Genomic DNA, 18,543 nt, shown 5'->3' on the forward strand with positions numbered 1-18,543 from the left:
TGGGAGTGGCAGAGGTGTCAGGGGTGTCCTGTCCCCTTACCAACCATCACCCACCACCCTTTCCACATCAAGGGGATATGCATCACTGAAGGTGAGTACAACCCCAAGCCTCAATAAGCAACCAAAGTGAGGTAGTGGAGAGTGTGGGTCGGGGGGGACTGTGGGTCAGGAAGGAGGTGGAGGGGTCTCAGCCCACCTTGTACCACATAATGCCTGGCAGCGGTTTCCCCTCCACCACCACTACGAAGCGCGGTGTCTCCCCTTCTTTGGCATCTATGTCTTCCATGATAGACTCAAAGCATGGTGCCTCTGCCAAGAGACAGGACATAGGGCACCATGGAGCAGTGCCACCTCGTGACCACTGACACCAGGTGAACAGCTGTGGGGCACTGCAAAGAAGTGCCAGAACCATGGTGCAGAAACATGGAGTGCTATGGGGCAGTGCCACCTCAAAGGGGGACACTACAGGGCAGGCCACTAATAACAGGTGCTGCAGCACCATGGGGTGGTCATCCACTTGTGAGTGGCACCATGGGGCAGTGACACTCATGACACATGGGCATAGGCACTGTGGAATTGCATCTTCCTGTTATATATAGCTATGGGGTACTGTAGGGTAGTGCCACCCATGACAACTTGTATGGGTTATTGTGGACGTCTCCCCAAAGGCTCTTAGGTATAGGACACTGTGGGGCTGTGCTACCTCATTATATACAGGCATGGGACGTTCATGGTGCATGGCTGAGGGACACCACAGGGCACCGTGACCCCATGCACATGGTAGTGGGGCACATGGGACATTTCTACCTAGACCAAACATGAGTCTGAGATGCTGTGCCAAGCTATGGGGCAGTGCACCCATAGCATATGGGCATGAGACACTGTGGAGCAACATCACCCTGCAGGGCAATGCCCTCCTCCCCCCAGCACATTGGCTTGGAACACCACAGGGCAACACCACCCCTGCGAGGGCACCTACCTGCAAGGCAGAGGTGGAGGGTGCAGCAGGCAGTGCCATGGCGGTTGCTCACCTCGCAGGCCAGCAGCCCCACAGCCTCCTGGCCCACACAGAGCAGCTGCAGGCAGTGCTGGTCGTCATCTGGCATCGTCACCTCGTATGCGCCCACCTGCTCCCCCAGCGCCTGCCCGCCCCTGTGGGCACACCAGCTGCCACGTCACAGCCCCACAGGCAGCCCCGGACCCACTGCCCCATTGATAGTTTCTATCCCACAGCCACATCCTGACCCACAGACAGCCCCAGCTCCCACATGGCAGCTGCTACAAAGAGGTCCCACACCACTGCTAGCTCTACCTTTAAACCAGCTCTCAACCCTTAGCACCCCATGGACAGCAGCAGCAGCACCATCACTCACCAAAAAAACCCAAACCCAACCAAACTCCTCCTCCATGCAGCTCTGCACAGCCCTGGACATCGCCCTTGCATGCTTGGCCAAGCCCAAGACCAGCCCCAGGGGAGGACCACCCACCGTGGGCTGTACGGGGAGGTGGTGCAGAGGCCTCTCTTTTTATGCACCCTGTGTTGTGAGGCAGGCAGTGGGCACAACACTATGTCCTACCTCTTCCAGGTGACAATGGCCTCCACGTGGTTGATGGTGATGGTGATGGAGGCTGGCTGACCCTCCACCATGTACACCACATCTGGCTTGTCCAGAATGACTGGGGCCTCTTCCAGATAGGGACCTGACACAAGCAGCATCACTATCAACTTCAGACCCCACATTGCCCGGCCCTGAACAGATCACCACCACCACCCCAGCTGTTCATCCCCTCCCCACTGCCCCTCTCACCCCGGTCCAGGAGCTGCACGGGCCCCACAAATGGGGAGGGCTTGCTGTTGGTCTTGGGGGTGGCAGTGATGACACGGAAGAGGTACTGGGCACCCTTGGTCAGTCCATGCACGGTGTAGGTGGTGTCTCGCACACCAGCCACCAGCACCAGCCACTGCGTCGTCCCCAGCACTTGCATTTGCACTACGTAGGTCAGTGAGTTGGGGTCTGCAGGAGGAGAGGATCAGTGTAAGCTCCTGGCATCAGACTGTCCCATGCACCCCACCATGATGTTGCTCCAGTCCCCTCACCTATGGCAGTGTCCAGCCACTTGGGCTTGTTCCAGGTCAGCGTGATGGCTCTGCCTGTCACCGAGGTCACAGTGGGTGGCCCATCTGGGGGTGTTGGCACCACATCTGCATGAGAAAGCAGGCAGGGCTGTATGCATGGCTACTCTGGAGCTCCCCAGAGTGTCTGCCCCAGGAGATGCCAGCTAGAGGGAATGGATGGGTCCCTCACTGGCTGTCCTGCAAGGGTTCAGTCTGGCAACCCCTGTGGGGCTGGTACTCACAGCAAGTCCCATGTGGGACCTGGTGGTTCAGGAAAAGGTCCTGTCTCCACAAGGTGAGGGCTGCACAGATAACTCCACTTTAAGGTTGATTTAGAAACCCCCTGAGATCTCCTCCAATTTGAGCTGCACTGCGATCTTATCACTCCAGGACCTCACCATAGAGCCACTGACCAGCTTCAGAACACAGCCTGGCAGGGTGGCTGCCAGGTGGTGCCACCACCACATCCCAGGTGGTGCCCACTGCTGCTTACCGGTGACGTAGAGGTGTGCATAGCACGTGGCCTTCCCCACTTTGTTGGCAATGACACTTTTATAGACACCAGCATGAGCATGGCTGACGGCCCTGAACACCAGGCGATGGACATCCTTATCTGTAGGAGCAACAGGGGGACACAGGTAAGATCTCACCAGCCAAGCAGTGTAGAACTCTCCTCTCTGCCCCATGGGACATGAAGATCTAGGGGTTGATGCCTTCTCCTGAGGCGTCCCTTCCTCTACCCTGGGCAGAGAGACCCCAAGGAGGCAAGGAGGGTGGTGGGGAGCCCTACACTGCATCATCTTGCGGTCGTCGGTGCTGTCGATGCGGGAGCCATTGTGGAACCAAGTGATGGAGGGATAGGGCAGCCCAGCCACCTGGCACTCCAGCACAGCCTCCTTTGACTCCACCACATCCAGGTTGTGCAGTGGCTTCAGGAAGTCGGGCATAGTGAAGCACTCTGTCTCAGTCTCCGCTTGCTCTGGCTCCTCTGGGATGGACGGCATCTTCTCCAGCTTGGAGCTGCAAGAGCCCACACATGCTTGCAGCAGGAACAGAGTGTTCCCAGCCAAGCCCTGACCCCAGGCTTTGTACAAGCCCATTGTCTCCTAAATCCCAGCAGGGGAGTAAGCAGGGGGGGATGCAGATCCTGGAGACCTCTATCTCTTACATCTGAGAAGTGGCAGACGGTCGTGGCTCTTCCACGTAGAGCTCAGCAGAACACTCCACTTGGCCATGGGCATTCCTGGCAGTCACCATATACTGCCCCTCGTCTTCACTGCCCACGTGCACAATGACCAGCGAGTGCAGCCCACCATCACGCTGGATCCGCACGTTCTCCCCCTCCTGCACTGGCTGGCCTGCACAGAGACACAGAGCAGCATCAGCACCAGCACCCAGCCCAGCCCTGGCTGGGCACTAGCCTTTGGGTGCAGCCCCCAAGGGCGTGAGGACACATCTCTCTTCAGAGCACATTTTCCAGGCTTGGGAGTTACCAAAATGGGTCCAAGTGACTGCTGGGGCAGGAGTGCCACTGATCATGCAGTCCAAACGTGCCGTCCGCCCTTCCACTACGTCCACGTCCTCCAGCTTGCGGGTGAAGAGCGGCTGCACGGAGGGCTGCACTGTCAGCCGGGCACTGCAGGTCAGCTCGTCTGCAAGGAGAGGGGGCAGGGGTGAGCCCTGCGTGGGACATGTGTGTGCAGCCTGTGACCTCCTCAGCTGCAAGCTCCTGCCGCCAACACGATTGTAGGTGAGTATATCCCACACCCAGTGGGTCTGAGCCTGGCCACGTACACCCTGGGAGTGTGTACAAATGTGTGCAAGGTCCCCGTGCCCAGAGCTGAGCCTCTGATGGCAAGGATGTCTCCTTCCTGCCTTCACAGCATACAGGTGCCGGCAGCAAAGTGGGGTGGGATGATGCTTTATCCTCCCTATAGAGCAGAGGATCACAACTGGCCTAGCCCCATGGGACATGGTGGTGATGCTGAAGCAGGCAACACAGGGATGGGCAAAGGCTGGATACTCCAGATGAGGCAGTTAGCAGTAGGTATCATTTTGTCACAGTGTCATTGCCCACCTTGGGTAGGGATTGACACCATGTTCAGGCACAACTCCACCTCACTGCACCCAAAACTTCTGCTGCCCTCAAATCACCACGGGCAGACAGCCTTCTCCATGAAAGCATGCATGGGCACCAGAATGATGCTGCTTCCTGCACCCACCCCAGACTGGGTTACTGCCAAGGGGCTGCCCAGGCAGATAGGAATGGAAAGTGACCTTTGTCCCTGCCCCACTGTGGGCCACAAAGGCTCCAGGAAGCATGAATAGGCACAGCAGTGTGTTGGAGCCGTGAGACAGAGGCCAGGTCCTGCTGTTCTTTCTCAGCCGCCACCAGTGATGGCTTAGTGGGAGAGGATGGGCAGCCCTAAAGCCCCTGCCACTTCCCAGGCCATCAGAGACAGGTCGGTACTGGAGCTGCTTGTCCAGAATGTCTGGAGCCAAGGAACAGGGAGAGCTGGGCTCCAGAGCTGCATCTAGCTGCTGCAGCCACAGTGCAAGGCATTTCTGGGAGCTGCACGCGTGTGGAGTGGGACAGGACAAGGTTCAGTGTGCTGGAGCCTGAGGTTTCCCAGTCAGGGAAAGGTACCCAGCTCCTGGGCCGGCAACCACTCCCCAGCTCCCACCTCCAGCACACACAGCTACATCCCTGTGGGACCAGACCCCTGAACCCACAGGCAGCAAGGTCTGAGCACTCCCAGAACCCCTCTAGAGCCAAGTCCCAGGTGAGACACCCCCGGGGAGCTGCAGTGACCGCCGCTTACCTTTGGCAGTGCTGAGTTTGCAGGTGTAGATCCCGCTGTCGTCCTCATGCACGGAGGTGAGCAGCAGCTTGCACTTGCGCCCGTCAAAATGCATCTTGCATTTGAGCAGGGCGGGCTGGAGCAGCCGGCCCCGGGAAAGCCAGTCTACATCCATGTCTGGCGGGCCAGCCACCAGGCACTCAAAGAGTGCCAGCTCCCCCGCCCCGACCACCACGTCCTTCAGGGGAACCACGATGGCCAGGGACTGGCACTCGGGGCGAGCTGCCCGGGAAGTGGGGAGAGAGAGAAAGAAAGAGAGATGCGTCTCAGCAACTGAAAAGCAATCATGAGAGGTGGCGGGGTTGAAGGGGAGGAACGTGCGGGGACAGAGGGAGACATGCAGGGAGGGGGCCTGGTGCGGCGGGCAAGGAGTGCAGCAGTGAAGGGCAAGGAAGTGAAAGGGGCGAGATGTGGAAAGCAGAGCTGAGCCAGGAGCGGGCCAGGGGTGAGAGGAGGTGTCCGTGCCAGGAACACACCACACAGCGCTTTACAAACAGATTTTATTAGAGCTACAAAAAAAAAACGGGTCACGGCCTCGCAGCCCACCCCACCACACCCCCCAAGCCCCCGCCCTGCTAAGAAGAGACCCAGAGCACAGGGAGGGTGCTCCGGGCAGATCCTGAGCCCTGGGGCTATGAAGGAGGTCTTGCAGTGGCCAGACTGGTGCCTGGGTGGGTGCTGCAAAACCAAAGGGGCTGAGGCTTTCTCTCCCCACAGCAGCTGGAGCACGGTGCTCCCCCACTGGGGTCCCCAGAGTCTCCTGTCTCCCGTGGTCCAAGGTGACCACTACAGAACTGCCAGCACATCACAACCCCTTCCCTATAGCCCTGGCCTTCACAGTGGCAACCGTGGGCTCAGCTCCCTGCTCCCTTTCCTGGGAAGCATGGAGAGCATCAGGACACACAGACAGGGACGAACAAATGGAGCAAGAGACAGGACAGCATTATAAGGCCACCCTGGCCTGGCTGAAGGGGCGCCTGGTGCTCCCCCACCACTCCCCCTGCCCCGCCTCAATTCCGCCTGCCCCGGCCATCCGGTGAGCCCCTGCCCGCGGTTGAGGGCCCACGCGTCCCTGTGATGCATCCAGGACGAGGCGGTGGATGGAGCAGAAGGTAATAACACAAGGTGAGGTCCACTGCCTAAGAGGTGTCCAACTAAGAGCCCCAGGGTGGCGGCTCTGAGAGATGCACCCCCTTATCGCACTCCCCCTGCGTACAGACAAAAACCGCAGTCAGCAAGCAGAAGGGTTAGTGCAGCAGCGATGGGATCAGCACACACACACGCCAGCGTGGCACAAGAGGTGCAAGTGTGTGCCAAGGCACACAGCCACCCACTGAACCCCCAGAGAGGGGCTAGGGCTTGAACTGTCGCCCCCACAGCCCAGCTCCTGCTGGCCATGGGGCACGTGGCTGGATCCCATTCCCACCACTTTGGCAGAGGCTGGGAGCAGGGTGCCAGCAGGGTACAAGCAGAGTGCAGCCAAGGCCAGGTGGGATGAGTGCAGCCTGGGGGGCTCAGGCGGCCTTCAGCAGGGAGGGCTGGGGAGAGCAGGGCACACATAGCAAAAGGCAAGAGGAGGGAGGAAGCATCACTCATCCCCACAGGCTCCTTCTCTAACCTTCAGGGGATGCCAGACAAAGCCTGACTACCAGTCCCAAGCCCCACCCACACAATCTGCACGTATATTGGGGTCCTGGGGTGACCACAGCAGGGCTGAGGAGGGACGGCGGGGGTGGCCAGACCAGTCCCATGCATACAAGCTATTGCTGGAAACAGGCAGGGGAGACCTCTGCAAGCTGCCCTGTGCCTGGCACACAGCTTGCAGACTACCCGAGGCAGGAAGGGACAAAAAGGGGACTGTTGGCACGGTAGGGTTGGGGGATATCCTCCCTGCAGGGTCACCAAGGGCCAAAGCCCTCCCTGCACAGCCAGGGGTTAGCACCTGGCCCCAGCAGCGCGTAAGGGGCAAAGCTGGGCTGTTGAGAGCAGTGTGCTCTGGGTCAGGCTAGCATGGGACCTGGCACAGCTGGGTGACAGGACCCAGGGCTGTGGTTCTGCACATCTGGATGGGGCAGCAAGGCAGCCTGCCTTCTGCTGCAAGGCCAGATTCTGCAGGCAGCCCCAGGCATGCAGGTCTGCTTTCCTGCTCCCACCTTGGGCTCACCTGTGCTGCGACTGGGAAAGGCAGGACGGTTTTGTCCCCTTCTCCAGCACCAGCACCACCAAGGGGTGGGTTCTGCAGTGGTCCCTTCCCCACACAGCTCATGCAGGGCACTGGAGCCAGCTGGCCCCTCAGGATTGTGGGGGCAGATGCCCTTGGGCAGCTTTACCTCTGACCTCCAGCTTGGCCTCGCACTGCTTGGTGCCATACTCGTTGACAGCTTTGCAGGTGTAGAAGCCGGTGTCGGTGCGCTCTGCCGCAAGGATGTGCAGCGTGAAGCACCCCCGCGTTCCCTCTGCCTCCTCTGCATGGTGCCGGCGGCCGTACTTCACTGGCTGCCGGTTCCTCAGCCTGCTCAGGACATGGGCAGAGTGGCATGGTCATGCCTGGCCCTGCACACCCGGTCTGGCTGTCCCCAGAAGACCCCTCTCCTCCTCCTTAAATGCTACTCAAGACAAAAGCTCCAAGCCGACCGCCCTCAAGTGAGGAGGTCACTGTGCATGTCTGTTCCTTCTCTGCCCAGCTGTGACCCAGCAAGCACCAGGACTCACCAGTAAATGATGGGCTTGGGCTCTCCACGGACACAGACGGTCATGCTGACATCCTGCCCCTCCAGCACAGACTGGTCCAAGAGGGACACCTGGGAATGCAGGGGTCAGAGAGCAGCAAGCACCCAGAGCTATGTATCCTCACCGCTGCACCCAGGGCTATGTGCCCTCCATCACAACTCCAGCCCTGGAGTACTAAGGCAGCTGATGGGGTGGAGGCTGCCCAGGTGCAAGGAGCACCCCACATAAGGGGCAGGAAGTCCTGACTCAGCATCTCCTGGCACCAAGTACTACAAGCTTGTGATCACAGGGCACTGCCCACCCTCTACCAGACGCCAGGGGGTGCGGGGTGGGAAGGGGGGGATGTCAGCTCACCTCGAAGGTGGGTGCAGCCTTGAAGGTACTCTCCGGGGAGCCATGAGCAGCCCCATGCTCAGCTCTAGGCTGCAGCTTCATGGCTGGTCGGTGCTGGGGAGTGCCAGACTCGGGGAACTCTTCCAGGGGGCTCAGGTACTCCTCATCTGAGGTGATGGGGCTGGCCTGGCCGAGGAGGGGGGGGGGCAAGTTCCCATACCGCTCCACTGCGGGGGCTAACACAGGAAAGGCCCAGTAAGGAAATGGCAGTAAGCCAGAACTGGGTAGACGGGTCAGGAACCTCACCCCACCACCCTGCACCCCAAGGGTGCCCGAGGACAGCCTTCCCAGGTCGGCAGCAGCCAGCAGCGAAGGGGTGCGGCACTGCGCAGGGGGAGGGGTGAGAAGCACTCCACGGGACGCGATAAGGGGACGCGATATCCCGCAAGGCGACAGCAAGGCTCAAGTGGCTCTTACGCAGCAGCCTGCTCTCCCATCCTTAAGCCGCCCGGATTCCCGGGATGGCTGTGCCTGCCCCGAGCCGGCGAGGGCTGAAGGTGACATTGTCAGCTGCGCTCCCCCCAGCAGCCCGCCCGGCCGCCCGCCTGCTCCCCGGCCGGGGACAGACCTGCCCGTCTGGAGAGCCTACCCAGGGCCGCGATGGGTGCGGGACGAGTGCGGGGTCCGGGGGGTGCAGTGCGAGGCGGTGAGAGCAGCGAGGCGCGGGGCGTTGGCAGAGGGCAGCCGCCGTGCTGGGGGTGCTGGCCCCCCTCCAACCCGGCTGCCGGAGCGCCCTCACTCCCCGTCCCCGCCCTTACCGGGGGGAGGCGGACGGGCTGCTCGGTGCAGGGCGAGGCCTGTGCCCCTCCCGCGTCCCCGCGGTGCCCGCGGGCAGCCCCAGGGCGTAGGGCTGAGAGGAAGGGAACGATTCCCGGCTTCCCTCAGCCTGCCGTCCCACATCCTCCCCGCCGCCCCCTGCACTCACCGGGGGTGGCAGCCCCGGCAGCCCCCGCCCCGAACCGAGCCGTGCCACACCGGGCTGGGCCGTCCCGAGCCCGGGCCCCACCGCCGAGCCGCCGCTGCCGCTGCCAGGGCCGGTGCTGGCCGGGCGCGCCTCCAGCCCGCTGTGCCCTCCCCGCCCGAGCCGGCCGGCCCCCGGGGCTGGGCCAGCAGCGCAGGGGAGGGCCTGCCGCCGGGCAGGGGGCTGCCGGGCCCCTTCTCTGCCCCCGCCGCTGTGCCCCCGCCCCGCAGCTGGCCCTGCCCCTGAATGCACAGCCCTGCTTCATCACGTAGCAGGTAGGGTTTTTTTGGGTGCTTCCAGCCCCCAGTGCAGTTCCGAGCCTCTGCACGCTCCCCAGGGACATTCGTGATGGGGAGAGCCTTGGGACTGTCGTGGGATGCAGCCGGCAGCGGGGTGGAGGGAAGACTGGGTATCCTCTGGCTAGGAGCTTGGTATGCAGGCTGGGAATGCCCATGGCTTGTGGCGGCCCCACGACCAGCAGGTTGGAGGACAGGAGTATCCTCACAGATTGCAGGTGGGAGGGCAAGGAGAGGTATCTCCATCTTTTGGAAGTTGGGGCAGGGGTACCCCATGTTTTGCGGGTCAGAGGGCAGGCTGAGGTGTCCCCATGGCCAGCGGGTTGCAAGGCAGGTTGTGAGGGAGGCCAGACACTGGGGCTGCTTGCTGGTGGCAGAGGGATGCTCATAGCCTGACCCCACTCTGCTCCTCCCCTCCCAGGCAGGATCCGTTGGTGCTTGCCGGGAGCACGACAGCTGCTTTGGTTCAGACAGAGCCTTGTAGGGTAAGGAAGCCAGTTTCTTCCCAGTGACAGCAGCGGCCGAGCTGGCAGCCAGCCTGCCGTCCTGCCGGTGCTGCCTCCCTCCTTCTCCCTCCCACCCACCCTGCCTGCCTGCCTCTCCCCCGGCCGCCTCCCGCTCCCGTCCCGCCGCGGGGCTCACCGGGCCGCACGCTGAGGATGGCGCTGCAGCAGGTCGCCCCCACCTCGTTGGCAGCGGTGACAGTGTAGAGGCCAGCGTCGGCTACCCGGGCGCTCCTGACCAGCAAAGTATGCCGCTCGCCCTCCGCCTTTATGGGCCGCGCCGTGCTGCTCCGCAGCGGGACCCCGTCCTTCCTCCAGGACACTGCGAGCAGAGGCGAGGGTCACTGGTGGGCGGGGAGCGCGAGCTCCTCCGCAGCTCGGTGCGGGGTCCCCGACGTGGCCAGGCGCTCCCTCGCCTGACCTGGGGATTTCTTTGCGTTGGGGAGCCAGTCCCGGGTTCCCACGGCCCTCGGCTGATTCCTGGCACCCTCCTGCCCTCCAGTGGAGACTGGAGGAGGGAATTAAAGGCACTTTTCTGCCCGTCTCCACCGGCTGGTACCGGCTCCGGCTGTCCAGCTGCCCCAGCCCACGTCCTGGCTACAACACGCTCGGACCCCATCAGCCCTGAGGCCTCTGTCCTCGGGAAACCCTCGAGCTGTGCCAGCAGTAGCCCAGAGAATCGCCCGTCGCTGCCCGCGCAGAGCTCAGAGGTATTTCTCCAGCTCAGTCCAGCCACACTGTCTGCAGCCCTGCCCTCTCTGTCTTCCCCCAGCACTTCATTCCTGCCCGAGGAGAGACAGGATGAAAAGAGTGCTCCTGAAGTGGGCGTATCACCTGCCTGCGACACCCAGCTTGGGGTTGCGTGTCCCACTCCACACAGCTCTGATGGCCACAAAAGATAGCCCAGCAGGTGGGATATCGACATGCAGAGAGCCTCAGCTTCCCGCCACCCCGACCCTGCAGCTGCTCACCTTCTGGCTGGGGGTTGGCCGTGACAATGCACTTGAGCAGCACCTCTGCCCCCACAGCCACCGCCGTGTCCTGGATGGGGATCTCAAATACAGGGGCTTCCAGGGGGTCTTCACCCGCTGAGACATAAGAATCATCGGAGGATTCTGGGTGGGGAGAGACAGAGCCCATGGCTGTCAGCAGGGTGGAGAAAGTGGGTCCTGTGCCATGCCGTGCCTCGCAACCCCCTGCCTACCCCATGCACCACACCCCTGCCAAGGCATTATCAGGTCCTGGGTAGGAGCAGGTCCCTGGGGCTATGCAGTGGAGGAAAGGACCATATTAGAGGCCACTGTGGTACAGTGCCTGCATCAGTACAAGACAGGAGATGGGACAAGGCAGGAGATGGGACCAGGCAGGGAGCATACAAGCCTGCTTTACATCCCCGTACAGCACAAGGCATGAGGCACCAACAGGGTGTGGAAGGAGAAGAGTTGTACAACCCACAGCAGCTTCCTCTTTAAGCTGTCCAAAACCCCTCATGGGTTGATGGCCACTCTGCCTCACCACACCATCATCAGCCTTCCACTTCCCTCTCCTCACATGACACCAGCACATGGGCAAAGGTCCTGGGGCTGCGCCAGGAGCTTCTAGCACGTCAGCTTGGCAAGTCACTGGCCAGAGCAGAGCCTGAAAGGAGCTCCTATCTCAGATGCAATCTAGTCTCACCCCTGCATGCTTGGGTGGGCAGGGCACCTCTCTTCTGGCCAAGCTACTTGTAGCATCTCCTGAAGATGCTTTGACTGCATACCTTGCCTGAAGCACTGAGCACTGACCAGCCAGGACAAGCTGCAATGGGTGCCTTGTGTCCTGGGAGGCTGGACCAGCCCAGAGCTGGGTGACAGTGGTCAGCACCCTGCATCCTTCCCATGCCAGGCAGGAGAGATGGAAAGGTCAGTGAGCATCATGACCTCAAGATTCAGCAAACTGGCATCCAGGATTGTCTGTCCTGTGGCATCATTTGGATCCAACATGCTCGGCCTCCAGAGCCCTGTCCCTCCACCCCTGTGTTCTCTGGCACAGCCAGGGTTTCCCACGCCTCCCAGGGCAGGCTGGGATCTCCCATCCCACTCAGTCTGGCCCAGCCCACAGAAGAGCAGAAAGCTGTCCCCATACCTATCTCCGGAGAGGTAGGTCTGGCTCGACGCCCCTTCCCCTTGCTCCGTGTGCTCCTGCCTTCTTGGACTGTCCGGCCACTTTCTTTCTTCTCTGACACTTTCATCTGCCGTCTCTCCACCTCCCTGCCAACGCCATGCTGCCCTGCCCAGCTCCTCTCCAAGCGAGCCTCCTGCTCCATCCCCGGCTTCGCCCAGGGCAGGAACCGCACCTCCACGGGCGCCTCTGGCCGCCGGTACAACCCATGGGGCACAGCCAGCCGGGCGGCCAGGGCTTCACTCACTGTCCCAGGGGCACGGGCTTCGCCGGTGGAGCCCCCGTCCAGGCGTGGGCTGCCTTCGGCGGGACCTGCCTGCGAAAGGGCTGCCCGTCCCTGTGGAGTGGCTTGTGTTAACAGCCATTGCTCCTTCTTCTTCACTTCCCTGTTGCCTTCTTGCTGCAGACCCTTCCTGGCACCTGCTTCTTCTGCTTCGGTGGGCGGACTGGCTGCTGGACTGCCCCGTGCTGGCGCTTTCCTCCCACGCTGCCCCCGCGGCTCGTGCTCCCCATCGGGTCCCACAAGCGCCACGCTGGAAAGCGCCAGGTGCTGGATGACATGTGTGCTCTCCGCTGCTGGGACGGCCTTCGGAGGCAGCGCCTTGCGCCCACCAGCGCTGTGCGAGAGGGGGGTGCGAGGGGCGTGGGGGGTGGTAGGCTCCGTGGTGACTGGGGGAGAGGGCGCCGGGGGCAGTCCAGCTTTGCACAGCTCCTGGGAGCGCCGCAGCTGCTGCTTGGAGACTGTCCGCTTGATGCGGCTCAGCTCCTCCGCAAACTTGTGCTCGATGGCGTAGACGCGGCCAGCAAACTTGCCCCGCTCATCAAAGGATGCGGCTTTCTGCCGGAAGGCCAAACGCCGGCACGCCGCCGAGCTGTCTGGGTCCCAGCGGTCCCGCACGTCCTCCCGGGAGCCGCCCGGTGTGCTGGCGCGGCGCAAGCCGGAGCCGGGCTGGTCGAAGGAGCGTGTCTTGCGCAAGGGAAGGCCAGAGTGTGTGGGGAAGGGGCTGTCCGACTGCTCCAGGCTCCTCCGCCGCTCCTCAAAGTACTGCAGCCTCTCGAAGATCTTAGAGCCAGCACGCACCAGCTTGGGGGATGCCCTGACAGAGATGCGACCGGAGGTGTCACTCATGGGTGTCTGGGGACGGGACTCTTGTGTGCTGCCCTGGGAGTATCCTGAGGACTTAGGCTTCTTGATCTTCTCCTCGTACTCCTCAGTAACAGTGTCCTGATACTCAGCTGGCACTGAGGACTTCTTGCGGGGGGTCAGGGATGCGTAGGAGGGGACGCCAGGGCCACGGGTGGCAGGCTGAGATGTGGCACCAGTGGGCAGTGGCAGGCACGGGACAGCACGGGGAGATGGTGAGCGGACGATGGGTGGCTTGGTGGTCAATGGCAGAGCAGCAGGGGACCTCGGGGCTTCAGCACCAGGTTTTGGAGAGACTGGACCACTGTGGGAGTCATCTCTCCGGTAGCCCCCCTGGGGAATGCTGCTGCAGGAGGAGAGACAGAGGATCAAGGGTCAGAGTCCATCCTCCCCACCTGGCTGCATCCCTACTCCCAGCCCACACCACAGTGCCCAATGGGGCACAGCATGGGAGGTAGGTAGCCAGGGAAGCCCTGGGATCAGGTATCCTCAAGAGGCCCCAGCAAGTAAATCTGTCCACCTGGAGATCATCAGGAGCTGGCTAGTCCTGAGCAGTTGTGACACAGCAGTGTCCCCTTATCCAGGGGTATCCATGTGGGACAACAGGGTGATGCTGGAGTACCCAGCAAGTCACTCTCCCAGAGCCACTATGCAGACAGGATGAGGGCCAAGGGGTGCCTAAGTTTGCTGGGGTGTTCTGGCTTGCCAGGCAGCACAGTACAGGCCAGCTCTTCTACAAGGCAGAGGGGATCCCCAAGGCTATAAGCCCCTCCTGAGCACATGCTGCTGTGGGCATGTCCTCGACCCTGCTACCCCTGGGGGGCTCTCAGTGATTGTGGTGCAGAAATCATATGGTGGAGATGAGGATTTGGTGGAACAAGCAGCCTCAAATGAAAAAAGAGGCAGGATGGAGGTCAAAGGAGCAAGGCCTGCAAGGATGAAGACTGAAGGTGGTGGGGAGGTACAGGGACTCTGAGCACATCAGCAGGTCTTGGGGAGGTAGCATGTCCCTGGTCTCTGCTGCCACCCCTGTGTGGTAGGGAGTGTGGTGTTTTTTCCAGCAAGTGTCCCAGGCTGCTGCACACCCCCAGGTCTCCTGATCCTGGGCTGCACAGAGCCCCCATAGCTGGGTGGAATGGGGGGGACGCAGCCTGCAGGTGGGTTACTGCAGCTCATGTAGTGGCACAGGGACTACCCTCACAACCCAGCCTGGCCACAGCAGAAAGGGACCCCACTCCACGTCCCCCACTTCATGCAAAGGACCTGACCCTCCTGGGCTGGGTTGCTCCTACCTTCTCACGGGAAATAAGCTGTCTATTGCTCAGAGCCCCTGTTCCTCATCCGAGCATGGCAAAGGAAGCCCAGGAGGAGGAGGGGTGGAGATGGCTGCGGGGGGTTGGAAGGAGATGGCCCCAGAGCGATGTCCCCTCCACATCCTTCTCCCATCTACTTACACGTGGAGCGAGAGCGCCCGTCCTCGGTACAGGCTGAAGGCGCTGCCGTACGGGTCGCTGGCCACCGAAAGGCTATCCTCTGACCCCCAGCTCGTGCCCACCAGATTAGCCCGTGATGCCCGCACCAGAGGCTCCACACCCAAGTGCCGGACCTCGGCGCCACGTGGGGCCAGCGTATTTGCTTGCCTTGGGGTTCCCTGCGGCTGCTGCCAGGCAACAGGGCGGAGGTAGGGTCCCCGCGCAGAGAGGCTGGCATCGGTCTCCTTCTCCACCACGGTCTGCTGGCTGCCTGACCAGCTGGAGCGCTCCTCTGCCTGTGATAGGGCCAGCACCGAGGTTGGTGTTGTGTTCATGGAGGCGTCCACCAGGGTGTCAGACCCACCTGGAAGGAGAGGAGTAAGCAGACACTAGGTGCCTATGGAGATGAGCCTGCCACCCTGCTCAAAGAGGGCTGAGCCACCACTCGGTGTGCCAGCGTGCCCAGAGCAGCATCATGCTGCCCCACGCCCTCTCCTCTTTGCATCACAGCTTCTCCTCCATGGAGTCTCCCAAGGCTGGGCCAACAGAGCCCTTCAGAGAGGCCGTGCCCAGCAGCCAGGCTGTAGCTGCCACAGATTGCTCACCCGTGGGGGTGCTGAAGGCTGTCTCATCCTGGAGATTGCTGTGCTGTGTCATCTGGGGGTCGCTGGGTTCATCCTCGCCTGTTTCCGAGTCTGGGGTGGGGGGAGAGCAGGGAGTGAGGGGACGGGAACAGAGGGACAGCAGACCAAGGTGCTGGACCTTGCAGACCCACTGGCTCCAGGAGCAGAAGAGCAGTTCCTGGACAGTGCTGGGGTGGAGGGCATCACTGTGAAGTACCAGCAAACTGCCAGCAGGGAAAGGCAGGACCAAGGGTGGGAAGGTCCAACAGGGCAAAGGCAGGGGAGAGCAGACAAAGTGGGCAGGAGCAGTGTTAGCTGATGGGAAGAAGGGAGATGGCACCAGCGGCGGGAATGTGGCTGGCAGAAGCAGCATGGTGATGGGGAAGCAGGGCAGGAGGGCAGTGGCAGCAGTGGGGCAAGCTGGGCCACAGGGCTCAGCCTGGAGAACAGGACTGGCAGTGGGTAGGGGTTCTCCTACCGTAGCTTTGTTTCCTGCAGGAGCGGAAAACTTCGCTTCCATAGGGGCAGCAAGAGAGAGAGAGACATCAACACCTGGTTATCGGCCCAGCCTGCAGAGACGTGGGGGGCAGCAGGGAGGGACTTTGTCCCCAGCATCTCCCCGCATTGCCATGGGGAAAGGACCTGCCAGATCAGTACCTGGGTGGGCCATGCTGGCTCAGAGAGCCTGGCACGCTGTGCCAGACTTTGGATCCAAGCATGGGGCCAGGACTGAATGTTTGCCGGTCTCAGGACCCCACAAGGAGCACCCCATGCATTGCCCAGCTTCGTGGCAAAGGCCAGACACCTGCATGGTGTGGAAACAGGTCCAGCACCCCCAGACTTCCCCACCGTATCTCCAGTCAGCATCCATGTTCACTGCTTGTTGCTACAGCGCCGCACACAGACCCTCCTCGCACACGCACGATCCCATCTGCGCAGCGCAACAGCGCCGTCCCCTTCCCATGCCATGCCCACATCCTGCCCAGCAGGATGGCCACTTTGTGACCCACGGCTACTGGAGCAGGGTCAGCCCCACAGGCTGACCTCACTGCTGCAGCACCCACACGTCCTTATGCTCTGCAGGGCACCGCCACTTGTGGCTAGACCCAGCTGGGTGCTCCTGGGGGTGCCAGGGCACATGGACGTGTGTGCCCATGTACAAGTACCTTCCCTCTGGAGTGTGCTTGTAGATCCCTTACCCCACTTGTGGCAACTGCTGCATGATACAGCCATGCCTCACAGCATGGCCCTGGTTGAAAAAGCAGAGACGTTCAGGGCAGGGCATCAGTGAGATACCCTCCTCATGGGCAGGATTTGGCCAAGCCAGATGGGTACCACTCTAATATCCCATGCCAGGAAAGCTGATGACATACAGCCAGGGAGGGCCAGACTTTATTCCTCATCACTGCTGAGCCCTTGCAAGCTGCTGCAACAGACCCCCGAGGCAAGGGACCTGTCCTCTGCCCCACCAATGCCCCCCTCCACGGCACTGCCACGGTGTGGGGCCACGCTGCTCTCCCTGTCACCCCAAGCCATCTCTCTGCAGCCCAGCACACTGCCAGCTGCACCATGCACTGCCACATTAGTCTCCCCAGCCTGGCCATGACAGCCAGCACCCGATAAACCAGAACTGCAGGGCCAGGAGTAATCCAACCTCCTGGGGGACAATGGGAGCCCCTGGCTGAGTGAGACCCCGTTTTGGGGGCTGGCAAGATGCAGCCAGCCTCTGCTCGCTGTCCCTTTGCAGCACAGTTATGGGGCTTCGCCCCATACCAGTGCACTCAAGGGCAGCAGGGGGAGCCGGGTCCCGGTAGCTCAACGCACCATGCGTGAAGCGCCCAAAGCGCCGCGAGTGGCCAGTCTTCTGAAAAGGAAAAGAGAAGAGAGTGTTACCCGTGGCACGGTGCCACACGCCTGCTCACGCACGCCCGCACCCCACCACGGCACTGCTCGCACCCACAATTGCTCGCACACACACACCGGGACAGAACACGTGGTGCCACTCGCACCCTCTCACTGGCAGGGCACACCTGGCACCGCTCACATACATCCCCTGGCTGCACGCCCACAGGGTATCCACAGGCACACACCCCCGCAGCACACACGCAAACGGGTGTAGGTGGGCATGCGTAGTGCGTGCCCAGGTGGGCATGCGTAGTGCGTGCCCAGCCGTGCACACACTCTCACACCTGTGTGCACACACACACACGCTCCACTGATGCTGGTACCATGCCCCCCAGCCCTGCATCATTACCTGTGCTGGTGGGTGACACTGTGCACCCCAGCACTGCACAGCTGCCAGTGCCAGAGGGGATACAGGGCTGACCCAGCCCTGAATCGTTACCTGTGCTGGTGGGTGACACTGCGCACCCCAGCACTGCACAGCTGCCAGTGCCGGAGGGTGAGGCTGTGCACCCCAGCCAGGTGCCACTAGCCTATGCCCTGATAGTGACAGCCCCAGTCAGCCTGGCTGCCCCAGCCCGGCTGCCTGCAGCCAGCACCACCTGCAACATGCTCTTTGCCTTGGCCATTTGCCCAGATTCTCCACAGCCCCTTCAAAACCACCACCCACACCAGCATGGGGACTGGGCCAGCAAAACATCTTCCAGTTGCTGGCTCAGACACTACCACACAGAGACCCAGTGTGGGGACAATATCCCTCACCCCCGTGGAGGCCATGGCAGGTGTGAGAGAGGCTGCCTGGCACAGGTGGCAGGGGACTGGCCTAACTGTGCAGGGCTGGAAGTGTGGGGGCTGCACTCGCCTGTGCTGTCTGGGCAGGCAGGACCCACGCACGGGCAGAGGCACCAGGAGTTCCCCGCCAACTTGGCTGTCCTCTACATCATAGCCTGGGGCCAAGCACCTGCTTGCCAAGGGAGGGACTGGCTGAGGGTCACCCGGGTGCCAGGCCCGGCGTGCACTGACGCCATCTCCCGGGAAAGCAGAGGGAAGGGGTGCTCTCCAAGGCAGGCAGCAACAGCGGTGGCGAGCAGACAGGCAGGGTTCAGCTGCCAGGACTGAACATCCTTCCCAGCCAGTCTAGATGATGGGGTCTCCCCAGGACACTGACACCCCATACCCTGTCTCCCCAGCATGGAACTCAAGGTTGGACACGCAGCTTTCTTGAAACCTTTCACTCTGCCAGCCCCTCCTGCTGCCCCACAGCTCCCAAGCAGAGTCATGGATAGGGAGCTCCAAGAGACAGGCAGTCCTTGGGGACAGCCAGCCAAGCAGAGCCAGCAGCTAGTTGCCCTTGGAAGAGTGGCAGGCTCATTTTGTGTGCC

General features: G+C 61.9%; 1 protein-coding gene across 6 annotated transcripts in view; it reads right to left on the reverse strand.

Moving 5' to 3' along the window:
• Positions 1 to 18,543, reverse strand: part of SPEG (striated muscle enriched protein kinase) — a 32,010-nt gene that overhangs the window by 10,815 nt on the left and 2,652 nt on the right. Inside the window, exons 3-22 of one of the 6 annotated variants that reach the window (XM_064164512.1) lie at positions 17,084 to 17,123; positions 15,738 to 15,767; positions 15,242 to 15,331; positions 14,619 to 15,000; positions 11,985 to 13,510; positions 10,832 to 10,975; positions 10,000 to 10,182; positions 8,062 to 8,276; positions 7,690 to 7,778; positions 7,308 to 7,489; positions 4,939 to 5,199; positions 3,610 to 3,768; positions 3,285 to 3,474; positions 2,907 to 3,136; positions 2,610 to 2,729; positions 2,099 to 2,203; positions 1,809 to 2,015; positions 1,578 to 1,701; positions 980 to 1,152; positions 197 to 309 (exon numbers count right to left, since the gene is read on the reverse strand). In XM_064164512.1, coding sequence (XP_064020582.1) covers positions 197 to 309; positions 980 to 1,152; positions 1,578 to 1,701; positions 1,809 to 2,015; positions 2,099 to 2,203; positions 2,610 to 2,729; positions 2,907 to 3,136; positions 3,285 to 3,474; positions 3,610 to 3,768; positions 4,939 to 5,199; positions 7,308 to 7,489; positions 7,690 to 7,778; positions 8,062 to 8,276; positions 10,000 to 10,182; positions 10,832 to 10,975; positions 11,985 to 13,510; positions 14,619 to 15,000; positions 15,242 to 15,331; positions 15,738 to 15,767; positions 17,084 to 17,123 — 4,563 coding nt within the window. Of the gene's footprint in view, positions 1 to 196; positions 310 to 979; positions 1,153 to 1,577; positions 1,702 to 1,808; positions 2,016 to 2,098; positions 2,204 to 2,609; positions 2,730 to 2,906; positions 3,137 to 3,284; positions 3,475 to 3,609; positions 3,769 to 4,938; positions 5,200 to 7,307; positions 7,490 to 7,689; positions 7,779 to 8,061; positions 8,277 to 9,999; positions 10,183 to 10,831; positions 10,976 to 11,984; positions 13,511 to 14,618; positions 15,001 to 15,241; positions 15,332 to 15,737; positions 15,773 to 17,083; positions 17,405 to 18,543 lie in introns of those variants that run through there. The other 5 variants (XM_064164519.1, XM_064164556.1, XM_064164546.1 and 2 more) reach the window with 5 other exon arrangements.

The sequence above is a fragment of the Pogoniulus pusillus genome, chromosome 2 (assembly GCF_015220805.1).
Source record: "Pogoniulus pusillus isolate bPogPus1 chromosome 2, bPogPus1.pri, whole genome shotgun sequence".
Taxonomy (NCBI): Eukaryota; Metazoa; Chordata; class Aves; order Piciformes; family Lybiidae; genus Pogoniulus; species Pogoniulus pusillus.